General features: G+C 44.0%; 1 protein-coding gene across 1 annotated transcript; it reads left to right on the plus strand.

The window, feature by feature from the left end:
- Nucleotides 1-278: 278 nt before the first annotated feature.
- On the plus strand, nucleotides 279-19,824 carry LOC131187398 (vomeronasal type-2 receptor 26-like; the record flags this gene model as incomplete). Its single annotated transcript, XM_058161623.1, has 7 exons — nucleotides 279-470; nucleotides 636-805; nucleotides 3,619-3,673; nucleotides 4,404-4,695; nucleotides 13,151-13,949; nucleotides 17,681-17,893; nucleotides 19,620-19,824. Coding segments are annotated over 6 exons (1,534 nt in total), but the record flags the coding sequence as incomplete, so codon positions are not given.
- Nucleotides 19,825-20,282: the final 458 nt, after the last annotated feature.

Below are 20,282 nucleotides of genomic sequence, written 5' to 3' on the forward strand. Positions count from 1 at the left end.
ACCTCAAGAGACCATCCTTGGTCGGCTTGCACAATGCAGAAATCTTGAATTGTTTTGGCCATCAGAAGTGAAACATGCCACAATTAATTAGACTGACATACAACCTTAAGGTCCTGATTGTGGTTTGGAAAAATAGAATAGAATATAACTTTATTACAGTCATCGACCAGTAATAGCCTGGTTTGGAAGCCATCCTGGTTGGTTCTGTAAACGCCCCAAGCCAACCCTGAGCAAAGCCTGGGACGCCCTGCAAATTCAGCCCCTTCCTGGCCCTTCAGACTCGAGCAGATTCACAAAACCTTCCCAGACAAAACCTCCCTGGACCAGGAATGGCTGGCAGGACCTTCCAGGAGAGCCTCCTTGGCTGTAACCACTGAGCCCGCTGGCTCCTCCTTGGGGAACACAACAGCCTCTTCTGAACCTCCGTTTGTGGCATCTGCTAACGGCGAAGCTGTGGCTGAGGATGATGGGTATTGAAGTCCATGCATTTGGAAGGGGTGGAATTTTATGCATTTTAAAGCAGCGGCATACATTCTTTCCCCCAACACCTGGCAGGAGAGAGAGAGAGAGAAGCCAACCCAGGGAGGGTCACAGCCACATTCTCCCCTTTTCACTTTTATGGGATTCACGTCCAGCCTTTCTGCCCTGGGGAGCAGCCCCAGTATCCTGAGGCCTGGCCTAACTGGGAATACTGGAAACCAGCATCCAAAACCATCTCTGGGGTTCCAAGCAGGAGAAAGAGCATCCAAGTCACCAGTGGATCCTCTGAAGACCCCTGGAGAGATCTCTGCCAGTCCCTCTCAAGGTTTGTCCAGAGATTGTGGGGAATCCCTGACCCTCTTCCTCCATCCCCAAAGCTTCGTCTCTCTCCCTCTCCCACCATCCCAGCTCTTTTCCCTGGAGGCCCAACTCTGATCTGGTTCCCCCATCTCCCCAACCCCCCTTCGCTCAGCCATCCTCCACTCATCAACTCTTTTAATAATAATAATAACAGGAACAGAGTTGGGAGGGACCTTGGAGGTCATTTAGTCCAACCCCATCCCTTCACTCAGCCCTCCTTCACTCCAAGCATGGCGGTTGGTGCTGAAGGCCCCGAATCCAGAATTGGATCCTGTGGGAAGCCCTCCCTGCTGCATGGCCCATCATCCCCTGCCTGACCTGAGGGGAATCCACCCCAGGCCCTCCATGCAGGCGGAGGGGAGAGAAGGGCCCTGGAGGCCACAGAAGGAACCCGAGGGGGGCTCAGCCTGAGGGCCTCCTTCACGCATCCACCCAGGAAGGGGAAGGTTCCCACCCACCAGGAGGAGGGAAACGGAGGGAACCTATTTCGGAATCTCCATCCGGCTTTTCAGGGCTTCCATGGACTCCGCAGGCCTCATTCACACACCCACACACAGAGGCCGCCCTCAAAGGGCCCACAGGCAGCTCGGAGGCCCCGGAGGGAAACCCCCAGGAGGGCGGAGGGGGCTCCTGCTTGGGGCCGGGTCCGACTGGATGACCTCTGGGGAACCCTCCAGCCCTGGGATCCTCTGGGGCTCCCCCGAAAGAACCGGGAGGGGCTACTGACTTCTCCCCCCCACCTCCCTCCCTCCCTTTGGGGAACCTTCCCCGACTCCCGGCTGGAGAGGAGAGAAAATCTCCCTTTTTTCTCCCCTCAAAATGGAGGGAGGGAGAATCTCCTCAGAAAAAAAGAGGCCACAAAATGGAGAAGGCTGCGGGGTCTTTGCCCGCTTTAGCTGTCCTGCTCGCTGCCTGTGGGGGCCAGCTGGGACTGAAAGGCCAGACTGCAGACTGCCCCCTACAGGCAGTGAGAGGGACAGCTAAAGCGTGTAAGGGGATGGAGGACCCCGAGTGCTGGGCAGGGGATTCTGGGAGTTGAAGTCCGGACACCTTTGCTGAGGTGGAGCCGCCTGCCCTGGGAGGCCCTGCACTGGACACTCAGACAGATGACCTCGACTGAAGGGCCCCCAAGGAGGGGGAGGCCCAACCCCCCCCCCGTCCCCTTTCCCCTGATTCCAGGGGGGCAGGAGTGGGATATGGAGGGAATCCAGGAGTTTCCCCTCTTTTGTTAATCTATATAAATAAATATATATATTCTTTTTCCCCTCCATCCACCCCATTCTTTGGATCCTCTTCCTGGGAAGGAGGGAGAGAGAGGAGGGAGAGGTGGGGCAGGGAGTCTCTGAGGAGATCCAGAGGCCTCCATCCCGGCTGCTTTCCTGAGGGGGAACCTGTCGGCCGAGGAGCCCCTGAAAGCCTCTGAATCCCTCCTCAGGGGGGGGCTTTTCTCCCTCCCCCTCCCCCCTCCTGGGGGGGCTCCTCCCCCCCTCCCTCCCTCCCCCCCTCTGGGCCCCTCCAGGGAGACCCTCGTGGGGGAGACCCAGAGCCCCCCAGGACGGAGGAGCTCCTAGCCAGGCCCTGAGAGGGGAGCCATCAGGATCTCAGCCCCTCCCGGTTCCCCTCCTGGGCAAAGTCTCCGTCTTCCCCCCCCCCCAGAGAAGAGGCGCCATCCGTGGACAAGGGAGCCAAAGGAACCGGGGACTCCGGGGCCCCAAGAGCCCCTTCAAGGCCCTGGGGGGGTTTAGGGGAGGGGGCTTCACCCCTTCACAGCCTCAGAGGGGGGAACGTCCCCCCCCACCAGGGACAACCAGAGGGGGGAGGGGCATCATGGTGACCCCATCTTGGCTGTGGGAAAACCCCCCCAACCTTTGTAAGCCCCCCCAGAGTTACCCGGGCAGAAGATGGGCAGCCGATCAATCGATCAATCAATCTCAGCTCCAGACCTTACAGTCCATTCTTTATCGAATAAGCTAAAAAGAAACTTCAAAATACAAAGGATCTTAGCGTCTTGTATCAATACCTAAAGAAAGTGTCAAGAAAGCAAAACTTCCACCCACTCGATGACCTTCTCCCTGTTCAGCCAATATAGCTCACAGGCTGCTACTTCCCTGCCTCTCATCCCAAAATTGATATGGCTAAAATAGATGGGGAAGCAAATTTCTCTTCAGGCACAAGGAATGTTAAGATCAGCTCCAATTGGAAATTCATAAATGGAGTTCTGATATAAAAGAAAATCCCAAACAGGCCCTGCTTTTAATGTTAGGCAGAATCCAAGGGCACTGATGGCTTCCTTGGCATAAGAAGACGGGCAGCCCCAGAGTGAAGGGTCACCAACCTAGAGTGGCACCAAACTCCATACTTCTGGCTGACCTTCTCCAGCAGACTCTGGAGACAAAGAGACCCGGTTGAAGGACAACAGAAGTCAATTCCCTTGAAGGATCTTCCTCCAGCATCCCTTTCCTGACATGTCCCGACAGGAAAGACCACAACCGCTACAGAAATTGATCCCAGGAGTGTAGTTGTGGCTTTTCACAAACAAGCTTTTCTCCAGCCTCTCCTCTGCACATGGAGCCCAGAAGCAGTTCAGGATCCCAAGAGGAGAAGTTGCTTATCACTGTAATTAATAATAATTATCTGAGCCTTGGAGATCTCCATATCTCTGACAGAGACAGCAGATTGAAGCCATATGCAAAGGATCTTGTATCAGAAAAGGATAAATTTGTAAGATCAAGCTCTGTTGGATCTGTGCTCTTGATTGTACTTTTCTCTCCTTTCCAGGTGAAGCTGAGTGTTTCTCTGTTTGTATCAGGAAAGTCCCTGGCATTTCCATCTTGTGAGAATGCTTTGAAATCTTCCAGCTGTTCCTGCTGTTGGTGTCAGAAACAGGAAGAGGATTAATAAAGCTCCATGAATGATGGATCTCCTGCTTCTTCTTCTGATGCTGCTGATGTCCCAGCCGGTCTCTGGGAAGCTGAGAATGAAATGCCCGCTGAGTTTGGTGCACCAGGATGAAGAACAACCATGGAGCTTTTACAGGCCAGGAGACCATCTCGTTGGTATAGTTGTAACTGAAACAATAATATGGCCTATAATGTTGCCTTTCCGCAGTGCTCCTCCTAGTCCGTCCCTGTAAGTCATTCGGGGTGATGGAGTTGCATTTCCTCCATTTGCAGTTCTTTCTTTTCTTCTTATTTCTCTGATATTTATTAATATTTTATATTACAGGACTTGCTAATTTCCTGAATTTTTATTTCCATAACTGGCCTCTTTTTTCTTATGTTAAAACACTCAAATCCAAAGATTGGGTTAAAAAATACTGAAGGCAATCCAGATTATTTTCCTCTTCCCCGTTCACTCCATCACTTGAATTCATTTTGTTTAAAGTTATGATTGTAACAGTTGTAGTTGCCTCTGCCAAGCCCATTCCCAGATCTGTATAACCGATTATTGGTGTTGGATCAATATTGTTTTAAGACCCAGTAGGCTTGTGGAGACAGGAATACATTCTTTTTAAAAGTTTATTGTTACTGTTGATGATAATAACATGAACATTTTTTTTACAGTAAGGATTCTTATAGTTTTTCATGCACCCTACGATTAATTTTCAACATTCAACTGGTCAACAAGAATCGCCAGCTGCTACACAACCTCACACTGGGCTACAACATCTATGACAACTATCTGAGCCCTTTCCGCACTTCACATGCCTTGCTGGACCTTCTGTCTACTGGAGAAGCCAATGTCCCCAACTACGGCTGTGGGAGGAAGGAGAACCTTCTGGCTCTTTTTGATGCAGCTCAGAGGGAAATCTCCAGCCAGATGTCAACATTAGCAGACACCTACAAAGTCCCCCAGGTTTGTTTGTGTTTTTCTCCCTCTGCTAAAGTGAGGGGTGGGTGTTGGTGGGTGAGCAACAGATTCAGTCCTATCTTCTCCATGGAATTCAAGAGTTGCTTTTCTCCATATTAGCAAATGTGTCAATTATGTTTTTTTTCTCTTATGTTCTTGTTCAAATTTCTCATTAAAGGCTTGAAAAGCAATAAGGTCCCTGGAGAAGATTTTCTCCCAGCTATCCCTAGTTTATTTATTTATTTTTGTCACAACAACATACATAGGTATCATACAAAAGGATTATACAGTATATAAACATATATATGAGGAGATATAAGGAAGTATAAACATATATATATAAGAAGAAAAAGAAAAACAATAGGACAGGAATGGTAGGCACGTTTGTGCTCTTATGCACGCCCCTTACAGACCTCTTAGGAATGGGGTGAGGTCAATAGACAGTTTTTGGTTAAAGCTTTTGGGATTATGGGAAGAGACCACAGAGTCAGGTAGTGTGTTCCAAGTGTTAATGACTCTGTTACAGAAATCATATTTTCTGCAATCAAGTTTGAAGCGGTTAATCTATTGTTTGCTCTTGTATTGTTGTGATTGAAGCTGAAGTAGTTTTCAACAGGAAGGACATTGCAATAGATGATTCTATGAGTTGAGCACAGGTCCTGTTGGAGGCAGCCGAGTTCTAAGTTTTCTAAACCTAGGATTTCAAGTCTGGTGGGATAAGGTATTTTGTTGTTTTCAGAGGAGTGGAGGACTCTTCTTGTAAAATATTTCTGGACACGTTCAATTGTATTGATGTCAGAGATGTGGTGTGGGTTCCAGACAGGCGAGCTGTATTCTAGAATTGGCCTAGCAAATGTTTTATATGCTCTGGTTAATAGTGTAGTCGTGTTTTTGGAAAAGAAGCTACACAAGATTAGGTTTACAACTCTTAGAGCATTTTTTGCTATGTAGTTGCAGTGGGCTTTGGCACTTAGATCATTTCATATGAAAACTCCAAGGTCTTTAACAGGTTGGGGGTCATCTGTAAGATAATGTCCATCAAGCATGTACTTAGTGTTTGGGTTCTTTTTTCCAATATGTAAGACTGAGCATTTGCTGATTGAGATTTGGAGTTGCCAAGTTTTACACCAAGCAGTTAGATGATCAAGGTCTTTTTGAATGGTAGATGTATTGTCGGTGGTGTTAAATAGTTTGACATCGTCAGCAAAGAAAACACAATTACTTGAGATATGGTCACAAAGATCATTTAAATATAGTATGAAGAGTGTTGGTCCAAGAGCGCTGCCTTGAGGAACGCCACTCTTGACAGGAACAGGATTTGATAGAGCATTGCCAATTTTGACCACTTGTTGTCTGTTAGACAGAAAAGCAGATATCCAATTGTGAAGGGGTCCTGAAATGCCATAGGATTTTAGTTTTAGGAGAAGTTTATCATGTACTACTGAGTCAAAAGCTTTGCAGAAGTCTATGTAGATTGCATCTATTGTTTTGCCTTGATCAAGATTTGTAGTCCATATGTTTTTACAGTGGAGAAGTTGTAAGTTACATGATAATTTTTTTTTCTGAAACCACATTGTTTATTACAGAGTAGGTTGTTTGTTTCTAAGTGGAGGGTGGGTCCTTGAATGTTTGTTGAGATGGTTTGTTGGATGGCTGGTTGGATGGATGGTTGGGTGATGGGTACTTGATTGAACATTGGGATGGCTTGTTGGATGTTTTGGGTGTTGGGGGATTTGGAGGTGATTTGTTGATTGTAGGTTTTATTTTTTATGCAATCAGCACAGTAGCCAATGTATAGGTTGGATTCACCATTGTCTTGTTTTCGTTTAAGTTCTGTGCAAAGTTCACGAGAATGTATCCGTTGCAGAAAAGATAGATCAGGACGTGATCTAAATTTACTGTAGGCAGGGTTGGTTTTAGCAATTGAGTTTATAGTATAAATGAATTTACGTTTGCTGTCCTCATTTATGCATATGACTCTACAGAATCTTGGTGCTATTGATCCATCACTGTTTTTATATTCTGGTCCATCTCTGGAGACTGCAATTATTTCATTTGGGGAGATGGTTGATGAATTATAATTTCCAATGATGTTGTGAATCTTAGTAATATCTGGTTCCTTAGCGTTTTCTAATCCAAATAATATTGCATAATATTAATTTTTTGTCCTCTCTCCATGGCATCTCTAATTAGTTGGTTAGTAGTTATTTGTTGTCTAGGTTGTGTTGTAGTTATTTGTTGTCTAGGTTGTGTTGTAGGTTGTGTATTATGTAATGTTAGATGAGTTGGGAAGAGATTTAGATCATTTGAGTTTTCATTTTTTGTGTGTTGTAATTTGTTTTACCAGATTTGTGAAACTTTGTTCAATAACTGTTAGAATTTTTTTCTCTAAGTTTTGTTCAATAGCTAGTATTCTTTTTTCTAAGTTTTGTTCAATAGCTAGTATTCTTTTTTCTAAGTTTTGTAGTTTTTTCTAAGTTTTTTCTAGTTGTGGTGAAGTATTGGCATGTTCCTTTTCAGATAGAAATAACACTTGCCATATCCAGTTTTATTCAAGTTGGGAATAGTAGTGTCTCTCTCTATATATAAATATATTAAAAAATGGAATAAAAAGGACTCTAGCAATTACAGGCCTGTTAATTTAGGAGATATTGTGGCTAAAATGTTTGCCATGTTCCTCTTAAGTAAACTTGAGATTAGGTGGAACAAAAGTGCATTCCTTACAGAAGAACAAGAAGGTTTTAAGTCGAGTAAAAAGTTTATGAAACTTTTTTCATAAAAAAGTTGTATAATAATTAATAAATAATCTAATATTGACAAATTTTGTTTTGAAATGTCTAATTACATAATATGTCAGTCAGATATACCATGTTTTGTTGGCTGTATAGAGGTTAGTGCAGCATTTGACACAATAAATAGAGAAATGTTATGGAGGAAATTGATTGCCCTTAAAATGGAGCTCGGATTAATATCAGCGTTCCAGAAAACCCCCTTGCCAAGTGAAGACTCCGAAGCACCCACCTTTCAAAGTTCTTTTACTAGGATAGGTAAACTGGCACATCTGGGAAAATCCGAATCTGAGAGATCCGGGTTTCCCCTTCGTTAAACAAACCCCACAAACCATCCCCTGACTTCTCTGCCGATCACATGCTCCAATTGCCAACTGTCCCGTCTCGAGACATCACTCCGACCGCTCCTTCTCCAGATGCAGGACTGCAACTGCCTTGAATGTTTTCCCCTTCTAAATAATCTTCTTCACTATAGAATGATGGACTTTAAATTGTTTGGAAGTGGCCTTGTAACGCTTCCCAGATTGATAGAGGCAGCCACAATTGCTTCTCTCAGATCATTGCTAGATTTTTTACCCTTTGGCATTGTGTTAACACACACTTCAAATGCTGAGACCAGCAAACTCCTGAAACTTTGGCTTTTATAGAAAAAGTCACACTTGCGATGGTCAATTAATCTGGGTCCCTTGATCAGCAGCACCTCTCAGCCTCTTCACACCTGTGGAAGCAGTCAGGGTGTCCTTGGCCTTTCATACCTGGCTTCTCCATTTTGCCTCTCTTTCTGTAAAGGAAATGATGACAGGGTGTAATATGTCCTGTAGTTGTTGTTGTTCATCTAAGGTTGCATTTACCTACTTTTAAGAACTGCTTAAGACCAGATGCTTTTTACTGTGTCCTGATACGTGAAACCAGAGAACTCATAGAGGGTCTCCTTCCTTTTCCACATGAAAGAAATTCTTAGGACCTGACAGAGTCCCAGGGTTAGAAGATGCAGAATTGCAAAGAAAGCCCTCTTGGATTATGCAACGGACAAATTATATTAGGAGCTGTGGTCTCATTTCTTTTTTTTTTTGGGGGGGAGGGGATTTTTTTAATTTTAATTTTTAAACAAACTTCATTGTTAATCAGTGTAACGTCTGGGTACAAAAATTTTTTGGTGTCATCATATTTAACATTTATCATCATTTTCTTAGTACTTATTTATCTTTCCTCTTACATTTAAATTTAATGTATTACAACATATTTTCCCATATTTTACATTGCCTATTGTCTATATTCAGTCTCTATCCATTGATAAAATTGCCCCCATATGATGTAATACTCCAATTCTTCCTTCCCTCTAATGTTAATCTACTCAATGTCAGGCTGCCTCTGATTATATTTAATCTGATTATATTTAGGAAAGAATACACCTTGACTTCATCTGCAAATAAAGAAAAGTACTTTTACTAAATACATTTGGACTGCAGCAGTATAAAGTTGGATCTGAGACAAAATATAGCTAACATTCCATATCCCATTGTTAGTCCCTCCTCCCACAAGAGGTCAGCCAGGTCTGGTCCAATGCCAGCTCCTTCTCGGCCCCCTGTGGTAATCTTCTTCCGCAGGTCTCTGGCTGTAAATCATCTCAGGAATGCAATGTCTGTTGAAAGCCCCCGCTCTAACATTCCTGCTGAATTCAAACCATCAATCTCCCCTTCCCTTGATCTCATGTCAGACGACACTCTTAAAGGGCCCTCTCTACTTAACCTGAATCCATGAGCTATGTACATTACACATAAAACCCCACTGCAATCTAACTACTGAATATAAAGTATACAAAAGGATGTGAGGATTGGAGTGGAGGCTGACATTTGGCCCTCCTGCAACAAGGACGTTAGTCCTAGAAAAGAAAAGAGAAAAGTTAGGGTTTGTCAGGATATTTTTTATAGAACTGTGCTATCTTTTCTGAAGCACGAACATCTTCCTTGTTCACCCATTCAGCTTGGGACAAAGGGAAATACTTCCAAGCAATAATATATTGAATTTTATTTCTATGTTTTCTGGAATCTAAGAATTCTTTTACTTCAAAATGTTGTTCGCCCTCTATGAGAATTGGTATAGGAGGGGGTGTATGGTTAGCATGGAAAGTAGACGTGTGTTCTGGTTTCAGTAAGCTCACATGGAAAACGGGGTGAATTCTTCTAAGTGTTTTTGGTAAATCTAGCTGTACAGTCACGGGGTTGATGATTTTCACTATGGGGAAAGGTCCCACATACTTAGGTCCCAGTTTTTTAGATTTTTGAGTGGTTTGTAAATATTTGGTGGAGAGATAAACTCTATCTCCAACTTGGTACTTGTTCTCAGGGGATCTTTTTTTATCCGCTTGTTTTTTATGTGCACGGTGGGCGTCATCAATCGCCTTTTGAGTCATTTTCCATGTGCTTTGAATTTGATCTATCCATTCTGACAATGATGAAACCGTGGTTTTTTTCCTTTGGGAGTTCCAAGATGGGAACAAAGTCTTGGCCTGAAGCTACTTTAAAAGGAGTAAATCCTGTGCTACTATGAATTGAGTTATTGTAGGCTACTTCTGCAAAAGGTAGTAGGTCCGCCCAATTGTCTTGTTGATAGTTAATGTAACAACGTAAATATTGTTCTAGTACTGAGTTCGAGCGTTCACAACTTCCATTAGTCTGTGGATGATGGGAGGAGCTTAATCCTTGGGCGGAGCCAATCAGTCGCAAAAACTCTTTCCAAAACTGAGAAGTGAACTGAACTCCTCGATCTGAGATGATGTGCTTAGGAACCCCGTGGAGTCTATAAATGTGTTGCACAAACAACTTTGCCAGAGTCTTTAAAGAAGGTATTTTGGAACATGGAATAAAATGGACTTGTTTGGAGAACAGGTCTGTGACTACTCAGATTACAGTATTGCCTGCACTTTGGGGTAGTTCCACTATGAAATCCATGGATATTTCTTTCCATGGGGCTCCTGGCTGGGCTACTGTTTGAAGTAATCCAGGAAGTTTTCCTGGAGGCCTTTTAGATGATGCGCAAACAGGGCAACTTGCTATATATGATTGAATGTCCTTTTTAAGACTTGGCCACCAAAATTGTCTTTTAAGAAGGTGCAAGGTTTTCACAAACCCAAAATGTCCTGCCATTTTAGCATCATGGCATTGTTGTAGGATGGTTTCTCTGAGTGATAGAGGAACATATAGTTTTCCTCCAATCCAAGCTAGTTCATCATGGAGCGTGCATTCGTGTGAATGAGCCAAGAACCAATCATCTGAGTTCAAAGCTTCCTTAAATAACTTAGTTAATTCATCTGGTAGTGATGTCTCGGTTTTGGTATGGCTTCGGGTTATAGCCGGAGCTGCTAATTGCTGAATGGGAAGTATTGGGCGTACCACCTCGGCGCATGTACCATTGTATTGGGGCAGACGTGAAAGAGCATCTGCCAAAAAGTTCTTTCCTCCGGGAATGTAATGTAAAGTGAAATTAAAACAGTTAAAATATTGAGCCCAGCGGGTTTGTTTAGGCGAAAGTTTTCTAGGAGTTTTTAGCGCTTCCAGATTTTTGTGATCAGTCCAAACTTCAAAAGGATGGTTGGAACCTTCTAAGAATTGTCTCCAAGTGCGAAGAGCCCAATGAACTGCAAATGCTTCTTTCTCCCAAATAGCCCACCTTCTTTCAGTTTCAGTCAATTTTCGAGAAGTGAAAGCACAAGGTTGTAGTTTACCATCAGCATTGTTCTGGAGCAAAACGGCTCCGACCGCTACGTCACTAGCATCTGTTTGTACAACAAAAGGAACATCCATGTTGGGTGTTTCAAAATAGGTTCAGCAGCAAACAGTTGTTTCAACTTTTCAAACGCTGCTTGACATTCCATTGACCATTCGAGAGGTAATGATAGTTTGGGCTTTGTATCTCCTTTAGTTTTTAAGAGGTTGGTGATTGGCAAAGCAATTTGAGCAAAGGAGGGGATGAATTGACGATGAAAGTTCGCAAATCCCAAGAAACTTTGCAGCTGTTTGGGCTCTTCAGAGCTTAAGTTGAGATCCAACTTAATGTCAGGCTGCCTCTGATTATATTTAGGAAAGAATACACCTTGACTTCATTTGCAAATAAAGAAAAGTACTTTTACTAAGTACATCTGGACTGCAGCAGTATAAAGTTGGATCTGAGACAAAATATGGCTAACATTCCATATCCCATCGTTAGTCCCTCCTCCCACAAAAGGATGTGAGGATTGGAGTGGAGGCTGACACTCATTTCTGCACATTGTAGTATCTTCTTCATTAACTCTCCCTTTGTAGGAATTTTTTCCGCCTTCCAATTTTGTGCAAATACCATTCTTGCTGCCATTATTACATGTATAATCAAATATATATATATATCTCCTTGTCTCTTGTATAACTAGAGAATAGGCCAAAAAATAATAAGGTGGGATAGAAATAAAATAAATAAATAAATATTGCTTCACCAAGAATCCGGAATATTGACTGTCAACTGTCTTAAGAAAGAGAACGAGAGATCAGAGTCTTGGACCGCACATTAGACAAACAACCTATTGAGATACTTGTGTTAAAGCAACACATGTTCTGTGCAGTCAGAATTAAACATTTATGGACCTTCATTGGAACAAAACATTCACTTGACATCTGCATATGTGGGTCTGATTGTCCCGAAGGTGCTTTTCCAAGAGGCGACTGGACTTTCTGGTTTTTCTTTGAAGATCTTTAGCTTCTCATCCAGAGCTGAAGAAGCTTCTTAGATGAGAAGCAAAACGTCTTCAAAGAAAAACCAGAAAGTCCTGTTGTGTCTTGCCCGCCCTCAGAGCAGCCGGGGCCTTCTTACCTGCTCCCGAACACTGAGGAATGTATGCCTCCCGGTCCCAGTCCTGGCTCCATGCCCACACAAACTGCAGAAGAAGGAGAATCTCCCTGCCCCAGCCCTGACTCCATGCCCAGGCAAACGGAGCAGCTAGACCCCTCCCCCTCCTCCACAGCAGGTGAGCCTGAGGAGGGTTTATTACCAACAGCTGATTGATGTGACCCTCGCATCAGAAGATTGGATAGGCGGAGGCAACAGAGGGAAGGGAGGGGCAGGCCTTAATGAGTGCTGAGTCATGGAGCCACAGCCCATGGCCTATATAAAGGATCTGCTTTCTGGCAGTCTCTGAGTCAGGCAAAAGTCGAACTTATCTTGCTGAAGTCACTTACTAGTCTCCTGCCTGCTCTGAGGACTTTGCTAGGACTTTGGGCAGAGCTGCAGAGGCACGCCTGATTCGGATTTCCCTGACCCAGCTGTCAGCGGAGGAGTGGGACACGACAAGTCCAGTTGCCTCTTGAAAAAGCACTTTTGGGACAATCGTGACCTGGATGATGGAGAATCTCCATAGACATGTGGGTCTGATTGCAATAAACTGTAGGAGTGATACCGAAATATGATTTATGTTTTTTTTATTCTTATTCTTTTTTATTTCATCTGCTTCTTTTATTCCATTTTTATATACAGTGTTGTTAACGCTCTGTGCTTAATATTCTGTTTCTTGCTATGGCATAATTGCTAATCAGCAATAGTTTATTTAATTTGTTCATCGATACCAAGTTGACTTTATTAAAAAATAAAGTTTTGGACTTTATCTGACCTTCAATATAACACAGCTTTCTTCCTTACTTTTTCAGATCAGTGATAACATTGTTTCAGAGGCTCTGAGTGATAAAAGTAAATTCCCCTTTTTCCACCAAATGCTTCCCAGAGAAGGATTCCACTACCCAGCAATTGTCCAGCTGCTCCTCCATTTCAGATGGACCCTGATTGGCCTCTTTGCTTCAGACACAGAGAAGGGAGAGAATTTCATGAAGATTTTTACTCTTATGCTTGTCAGGAGTGGAATTTGTGCTGTTATATCACAACGATTGTCAACAACTGGATACACAGCAGCATCCCTCAGGGAGGCCCTCTCTAAGTGGAGACAAGTCAACGTCTTTGTTCACTTCATAGAATATGAGTCCGTTAGGGACAGAGCTCTTCCTTTCCACGAAACACTTATGCATTTGCCAGGACCCATCGAAGAGAAAGTCTGGATCGTGACAGTTTTGGGAACATCTGCATTGAAAAAGCACAGAGTTTACAAATACATCCATAGTATTTGGAGCTTTGCTTTTCTGGGAAAAGAAAGGCCAAAGGATGCTGGCTTTGAACCTTATTTCTTTGTGGAACATCAGTTTGAAGATCATTATTTCCACTGTTCTCTTTCAAAGCATGTCTTTTCTGTCAAAGGCCGCAGAAGATGTACCCAGGAAGCCCCACTGGATACCCAGTGGAAATGGGACAGAAGACGGATCACAAATTTTCACCTTTTCTACAGTTTCATTCAGACTCTGGCCCAGGCCTTGAATGCTGCCTATTCCTCCAGATCGAGGAGGGGAAAGGAAGGAGGGCGAAGGGAGGTTGGGGGCTCCAAGGCTGCAGCCGTGGCAGGTATGGGGGTCCCGATATTGTGGAATATGAAATATTGCTTCTAAAATAATGTTTCATTACAGCTTTCGCTTCTGCATAATAAATAGAGAAAATAAGGAATTAAAAAGTTAAGGAACTTTTGGAAACACTTGTTTAAACAGTATTGTTCTTACAGTGAACAAAGGGGTTCAGAAAAGTCTAGAAAGAAAAGGGGGAGGGGCTTTCAGAGCAATAGCTTAACGGACACATTTCACAATATAACTGATTTACGCAAAACAGCAAGAGAAAGTTAGCAAAGGCCTGGTGTGAACTGCACTGAGCAGCTGGGGGGGCAGCATGAAGGAGAAATGTCTCAGCTCCCCACAGCCACTTGGCCATTTATTTATTTACTTATTTATTTATTTGTCACAACAGTATATATAAGCATAAGCATGAAAGTGACTACATAATATATAAGCATATATATGAGCATAAGTATGTGATAACTATATTAATTGAATATAATGAAGGAAACAATAGGACAGGAACAGTAGGCACCTTTGTGCTCTTATGCCTGCCCCTTTTGACCACCTGAAACGGATCAGCGCTGCTGTCAGCCTCCACTCGAATCCTCACTTCTATTTGTACAATCTATATTCAGTAGTTAGATTGCAGTGTCATTATGTTTAATGTAAAATAGCTCATGGACTTAAGATGTATTACTATCCTATTCAGGTTAAGAGAAGACGGCCCTTTAAGAGTGTCGTCTGACATAAAAGAAGAAGGGAGGGGGAAGGAAAGGTTTGAAATCAGCATGAACGCCAGACGCGCGGCTTTCCAACGAACCTTGCATTCCTGAGATGATAAACTGCCGGAGACCTTCGGAAGAAGATTAGCATGGGGGGGGGCGAGAAGGAGCTGGCATTGAACCAGCCCTGCCTGACCTTTTGTGGGGAGGAGGGACTAACGAGGGGATATGGGATGTTGGCCATATTTTGTCTCAGATTCAACTTTACACAGCTGTAGTCCAGATGTATTTAGTAAAAGTACTGTTCTGTTTCCCTCCCCCAATACTCCCAACAAAGAGTCAGTCAAAGGCCTTCTCTTCTACTTTATTTACATAGATAAATGTCCTGGCCACGTCTACCCACGGGCCTGCCAAGTCTCTGGAGATAACGAGGAAATTATAGATAAGGCCAGAATTACTCACGAATATATTCTTCCCTCCATTGATACAGTTTGCCTGCGCAAATTCATTGCTTTGTCCAAGACAAAAAACCAGGAAGTCCCGCCTCCTATTTATAGTCTCTGCAGATGTCACTGCATGACCATCATTCCTTGACTTTGTCCCAACGCTTCCTCTGCTGCGCGCGCCGGTCACGTCTGCGCAGTCTTGCATCACTCCAAAACTGTTCTTGGGGCGTTGCGAAATCAGAAGAAGGCTCGGGAGAATCAGGCCTTGCCGCCCCTCCTCCTCCCTTTGAGTGGGTGCCAGGGAGGGAGAGGGCCCAAGAGAAGCAGGGCTTGCCAGGTCTTCTCCCTCACTTTCTGAATCATCCGAGTCCAGGAGTCCGGGTCCAGGAACCTGGGTCACAACAAGTACTTTCCTTTATTTTCAAATGAAGTCAAGGTGTTTTCTTTCCTAAATATAATCAGAGACAGTCTGACAGCTGCCTCCACAGTGGCCGGCTGCTGCTTTCTCCCAGGATCATTTATCAACAATCCAGAAAAGCCCAATGCAGTTCAGTTTAAAAGAGCGGGGGGCGGGGAGCCAACCTTGACCACGGATGGAGCCCCTCTGGGCAGGAAGACCGTTTGGGAGGAGAAGGTGGCTGAGGAGGGAGGAGTGCAGGCACAAGGACGGGGGTGGGGGGGACTGCAGGAGAAGCAGCCCTTCTTCCAGCAACAGGAGTCTGTGTCTTCTCAACATGCCCAGAGTTTTCTTCTTCTTCCCCTTTAGCCACCGAGAGCTCCGAGTTCTCCCAGGGTCTGCCTGGAAGCGGCTCCAGCACTTCTGATGGCTGCCTTCACAACTTGTGTGAGGACTGGCGATCCCCACTCCCTACAGTCTTAGCCTCCCGAGACTTCTGCCCCCATGGCTGCTGCATGGCATAGGGTGAGGATGGTCCAGGCAGGCCACCTGCAGGCTTTGGATATGCTGAACGGGCTTGCATCTTTAAGGAATTGGGGGCTTGCTGGATTCTGTGCAGGAGGTGCAAGGCAAGGCACTGCCACCCAAACACACTGTGGCCGTGATCTCCGCTGCCTGGAACCGCCCGAAAACGCAATGCTCTTTCTTTGCCTCTGCACACCCCGTTTTTGGAATTGGGGAGGCAGCGGAGATCGTGGGAACAGTGGTTTGGGATGGCAGCGCCTTGCCTTACGCCCCCTGTGCAGCACCCGCTTTGTCAATCAAGTCCTGACCTCCACGCTTCCTCGGGCCGCTTCCGGAATGAGGGGGCTTGCCGGGAAGCCCAGCACTGTGTTTACGAGATGGCAGCGCCCAGGAGGACTGAAGTGCTGTGTCTGTATCGGGCCTGGCTGTGAGAAAGCCAGGCTTTCAACGCCTACGGCTATAGGGAGGAAGACGGGGGTGTCTCGGGAGTGGAGCCTTTGGTGCCAAGTCCCTCTTCTGCCCCCATGAAAATCATCCCCACCCACTTCAGTTAAATGCGCATAGTGTGATAGGGTTTGTTTTAAATGGATAAAAAGATCTGTGCTGCTCCTTATCAAAATCCGAGTGGAAGTGATGCTGATTCTGATGCTGATAGGCAGAGGCAGTGTCAGATTGCCTCCGATCAATACTCAAGAAAGAATAACTCTGACTCCATTTGTTTATAGAGAAAGGTAACTTTTACTGAGCTCATCAGATAGCAATAGAAGCAGAGCTAGAACTGGAAATAGATATGGCTTACAGATGCATTTCCCCTTATTCAGCCCTCCTCCCTCCAAAGTTCAAACAGCTCTAGTCCATTGTCCTTCTCCTCTTTGGCCATGTGGTACTTTACTTCCGATGTTATTCCTCTCTCTGTCTTCTGGTTGGTATTACTGGCATGCAGTGCTCGTTAAACCGCGTCTGTCTGTTTGAATCCTTCTTCCCTCCTCCTCTCATGTGGCAACCGGAGCGCTTAAGGGGCCATCGCCCCATTAATCACACATAACAACAAGTAGCAATAAAACATTTAACGAAGTGATAAAACAGTTAAACGCTCTACTAAGTAAATAAACACTTAAAGTAATAAGCGGAGGCTGACAGGCAGAATTCTTCTTTTCTTGTTTTCCTCCCCAAAAATTAAGGTGCGTCTTATAGTCCAAAACATACGGTAGATGCCAAGAATTCAGATTTTGATCACCTGGAGACCCTGGGGATGCTGCAATGATCATGGGAAAAACTATCATTAGTCACTTTTTTAGTGCTGTTGTAACGGTCACTAAATGAACCATTTCTGATAATCAGCCTGATGTTTTCTAGGCATTTATGAATAATCTTTTTTCCTAAAATTCATTTTACTGGTCACCTGCTCTAGAATGTCCCCTATAACTTACCAATTGCATCAATTATGTTTTGTTAATATATATTTTGCCAATATATGGTTGAGAAATTTTGCTCAACCTGTTTTTAATTCATGAAGATAGCAGTAGCACCTGTTTTTCTCAATAAGCGTATTTTGATGTTAAAACAACTGTAGAAGAAAGATTCAAGTGTATAAAAGCTAAATATTTTTTTTAAAAAAGCTTTCAAATTGTAAAATTCCTGGATGTTTCCCTTCTAGTTCCATCCTTTCCTGCAGAAGAATGAGTATTGCAATATTTCTGATAGGAAACTCTACTTGGATCAAAATGGAGATGTAGCAGCAGATCTGGCAATCATGAGCTTGTTGATTGTCCCCAAGGAGGATCCTATCGAACAGCAAATGGGGGCTTGGAAAAGACAGAGACTTACTATCCACCAAGGAGCTCTTTCACGGCTAAAGTTGCTCAACAAGGTGGGAGAAATTTTGGAGTCTTTCCTCTTTTTTCCAAAGATTTGGGACCCATTTCATGTGGACTAAGCTCCGTTTCCAGGGTCCATGACCTTCACTGAGAATTGAACATGGGGAGTAGAAACCTTTTAGTTTTCTTTCTATAGACCACTTGGGAGGCTTCAGTACTATTGACCAAGGTCTTCTTCAGATGCTGTGATATTGAAGACTTTTTAGCTGATTCAGCCATGTCCAACCTGGGATGAGAAACCCTCACGTGCTGGAGGTTGTGTTGTTAAGAGCCTCCGGTTTGCTTGTTCCTTGTCCTGAAAGAGCAAAGCAGAAGGGAATTCTGTGGAACAGACCCTGAATTGAGGTTTGGACTGAATGAGATGAGATTGGATCATGGCTGGATGGAGCTCCTGGGGGTCCCATTGGGAGAGAAGCTTCCTCTTGTCCTGCTGAGGGAAAGGCCATTGGGAAATGGTTCCCTCAAAGGGCAGCTCCATGGTCTCTGATAGTTTTTAAGTAGTCCAGTCCTGGTCAAAGGTAGCCATATCTGTCTCTCACCCAACTGGGGGGAGCAATTGGCCTTCTGCCCCTAGGAAGGAGGTCCAAGACTTTCAGTTCCCATAAAATGAGAATGAGCAGTGAGAGAATCCCTTGACCCAGAAACCTGAAACACTGAAACACAACTTTGATTGAAAGAAAAGGTCTTCCTGATATCAGAAGAAACAAGAGAGAGATTGTGACAGGAAACACTACTTAGATTTGGCCTTTGGCTCTTAAGAGGGTCTTTCATCTGGAAATCCCTTGAATGGCCTTGTTTATCTTGAGTGTTAGCCAACTTCAGTCCCTCCAGGCAAAAGGAGTCTCCAAATTTAACTAAGATTAAATGTGGGCCTGTCTTTCCATGCCAGTTGGAGTCTCTTAACTGCAATTCTTCAACACAAAGGACTTTTTCTTGGATAACTTAGAAATATCTTCTGACCCAGGACTCACATTCACGTCCCGTCTGTTGCAGCCAAAGATTTGCAACTTAATCTTTTTCAGGGACACTTTCTCATGATCTCCCCTCAATCTCATGACAGTTCTAGAAACAATGCAGAAACCTTTAGCCTTAATAAAGGAGAATATTTGTAGCTCAGGGTTGACATGGGGGCTCCTTGGTGCTCTCTGAGCTTCCTGGTTTTCTTGCAGAAACATCATCAGCTATAATTTATGAGGATTTTTCCTTTATCTCTTAAATGGTGACAAAAGACTATTTTGAACTGGTGACAAGGGGAAACAGCTTTGAAAGGCTTTCTGTAGTCCAGAAGAAACCTTTCCAGAACTTTCCTTCTTAATCACATTTTATTCTACTTAAAAAATCTAATAACAATTTGATACATCTTTGATAACCATACCATGGATAGAAGAAGAGTGGAGGAATGCATTTTGATACAGCCATAAGGAGGAACCAATTGTTTGTTACTTAATGCTTAAATCTTTTCTCAATTCCATCCCCCCCAGACTTTATTAAGTGGAAAAGTTATTTATTACAGTGTGTTATGGTAGAAGCATAAGAGAAGAATTAAAGAAAGAACCTGCCAGGGTCACATCTCCTTCCGTGTTTGGGAGGAGTCAGAGATTTCATATTTACCTCAGTGAAGCCCAGAATCTACTTGTCTAATGTCCATTTCTCCCCCTATTTTCCATGGATGGAGAGTCCTAACATATTTCCTTTGGCATTCCTTGTTTTTCTGCTCAGTCCCTGCCTCAGTCCAGATGTGTGGAAAGTTGCCATCCTGGATTTGTCAAGAGGGCTCGAGAAGGAGAGCCAGTTTGCTGCTATGACTGCATTCCTTGTCCAGAGGGGACCTTCTCCACTCAGGAAGGTCGGTCACACTGAGGGAAATGGGAGGCTTTGTGGAACTGGATTTCTCCACAGCATTTTGATGAAAGTACAAATTAAAATATGCATTGAAACTCAGCTCTTTTTTTCTTTATTCAAATTGCACTAGAAATCCTCCAATTTACTATACCTTAGCTATAAAGGTATTAGAAAATTATCATTTTTCCCCCTGTGGAATGGTTAAGCAAAGCCTGTAATCAGGTTTTGTCCAAAAAGGTATTTTTGGAAATGTAAAAAACCCAGTATATTAAAGAAATATTGCTTTTTGGCTTTCTCAGATACACAAAAATGCACCAAGTGTCCAGAGGATAAATATCCAAATGAGGACAGAGTCCAATGTATCCCCAAAGTCGTAACCTTCCTATCTTATGAAGAACATCTGGGCATCTTCCTAGTCTCTTTTGCCCTATTCTTCTTCCTAACCACAGGCCTTGCCTTAATCATCTTCATTAAATACCGAGAAACTCCCCTTGTCAAAGCCAACAACCGGGACCTCTCCTACATCCTCCTGGTCTCCCT

Source organism: Ahaetulla prasina, unplaced genomic scaffold (genome assembly GCF_028640845.1).
Source record: "Ahaetulla prasina isolate Xishuangbanna unplaced genomic scaffold, ASM2864084v1 Contig86, whole genome shotgun sequence".
Classification (NCBI taxonomy): domain Eukaryota; kingdom Metazoa; phylum Chordata; class Lepidosauria; order Squamata; family Colubridae; genus Ahaetulla; species Ahaetulla prasina.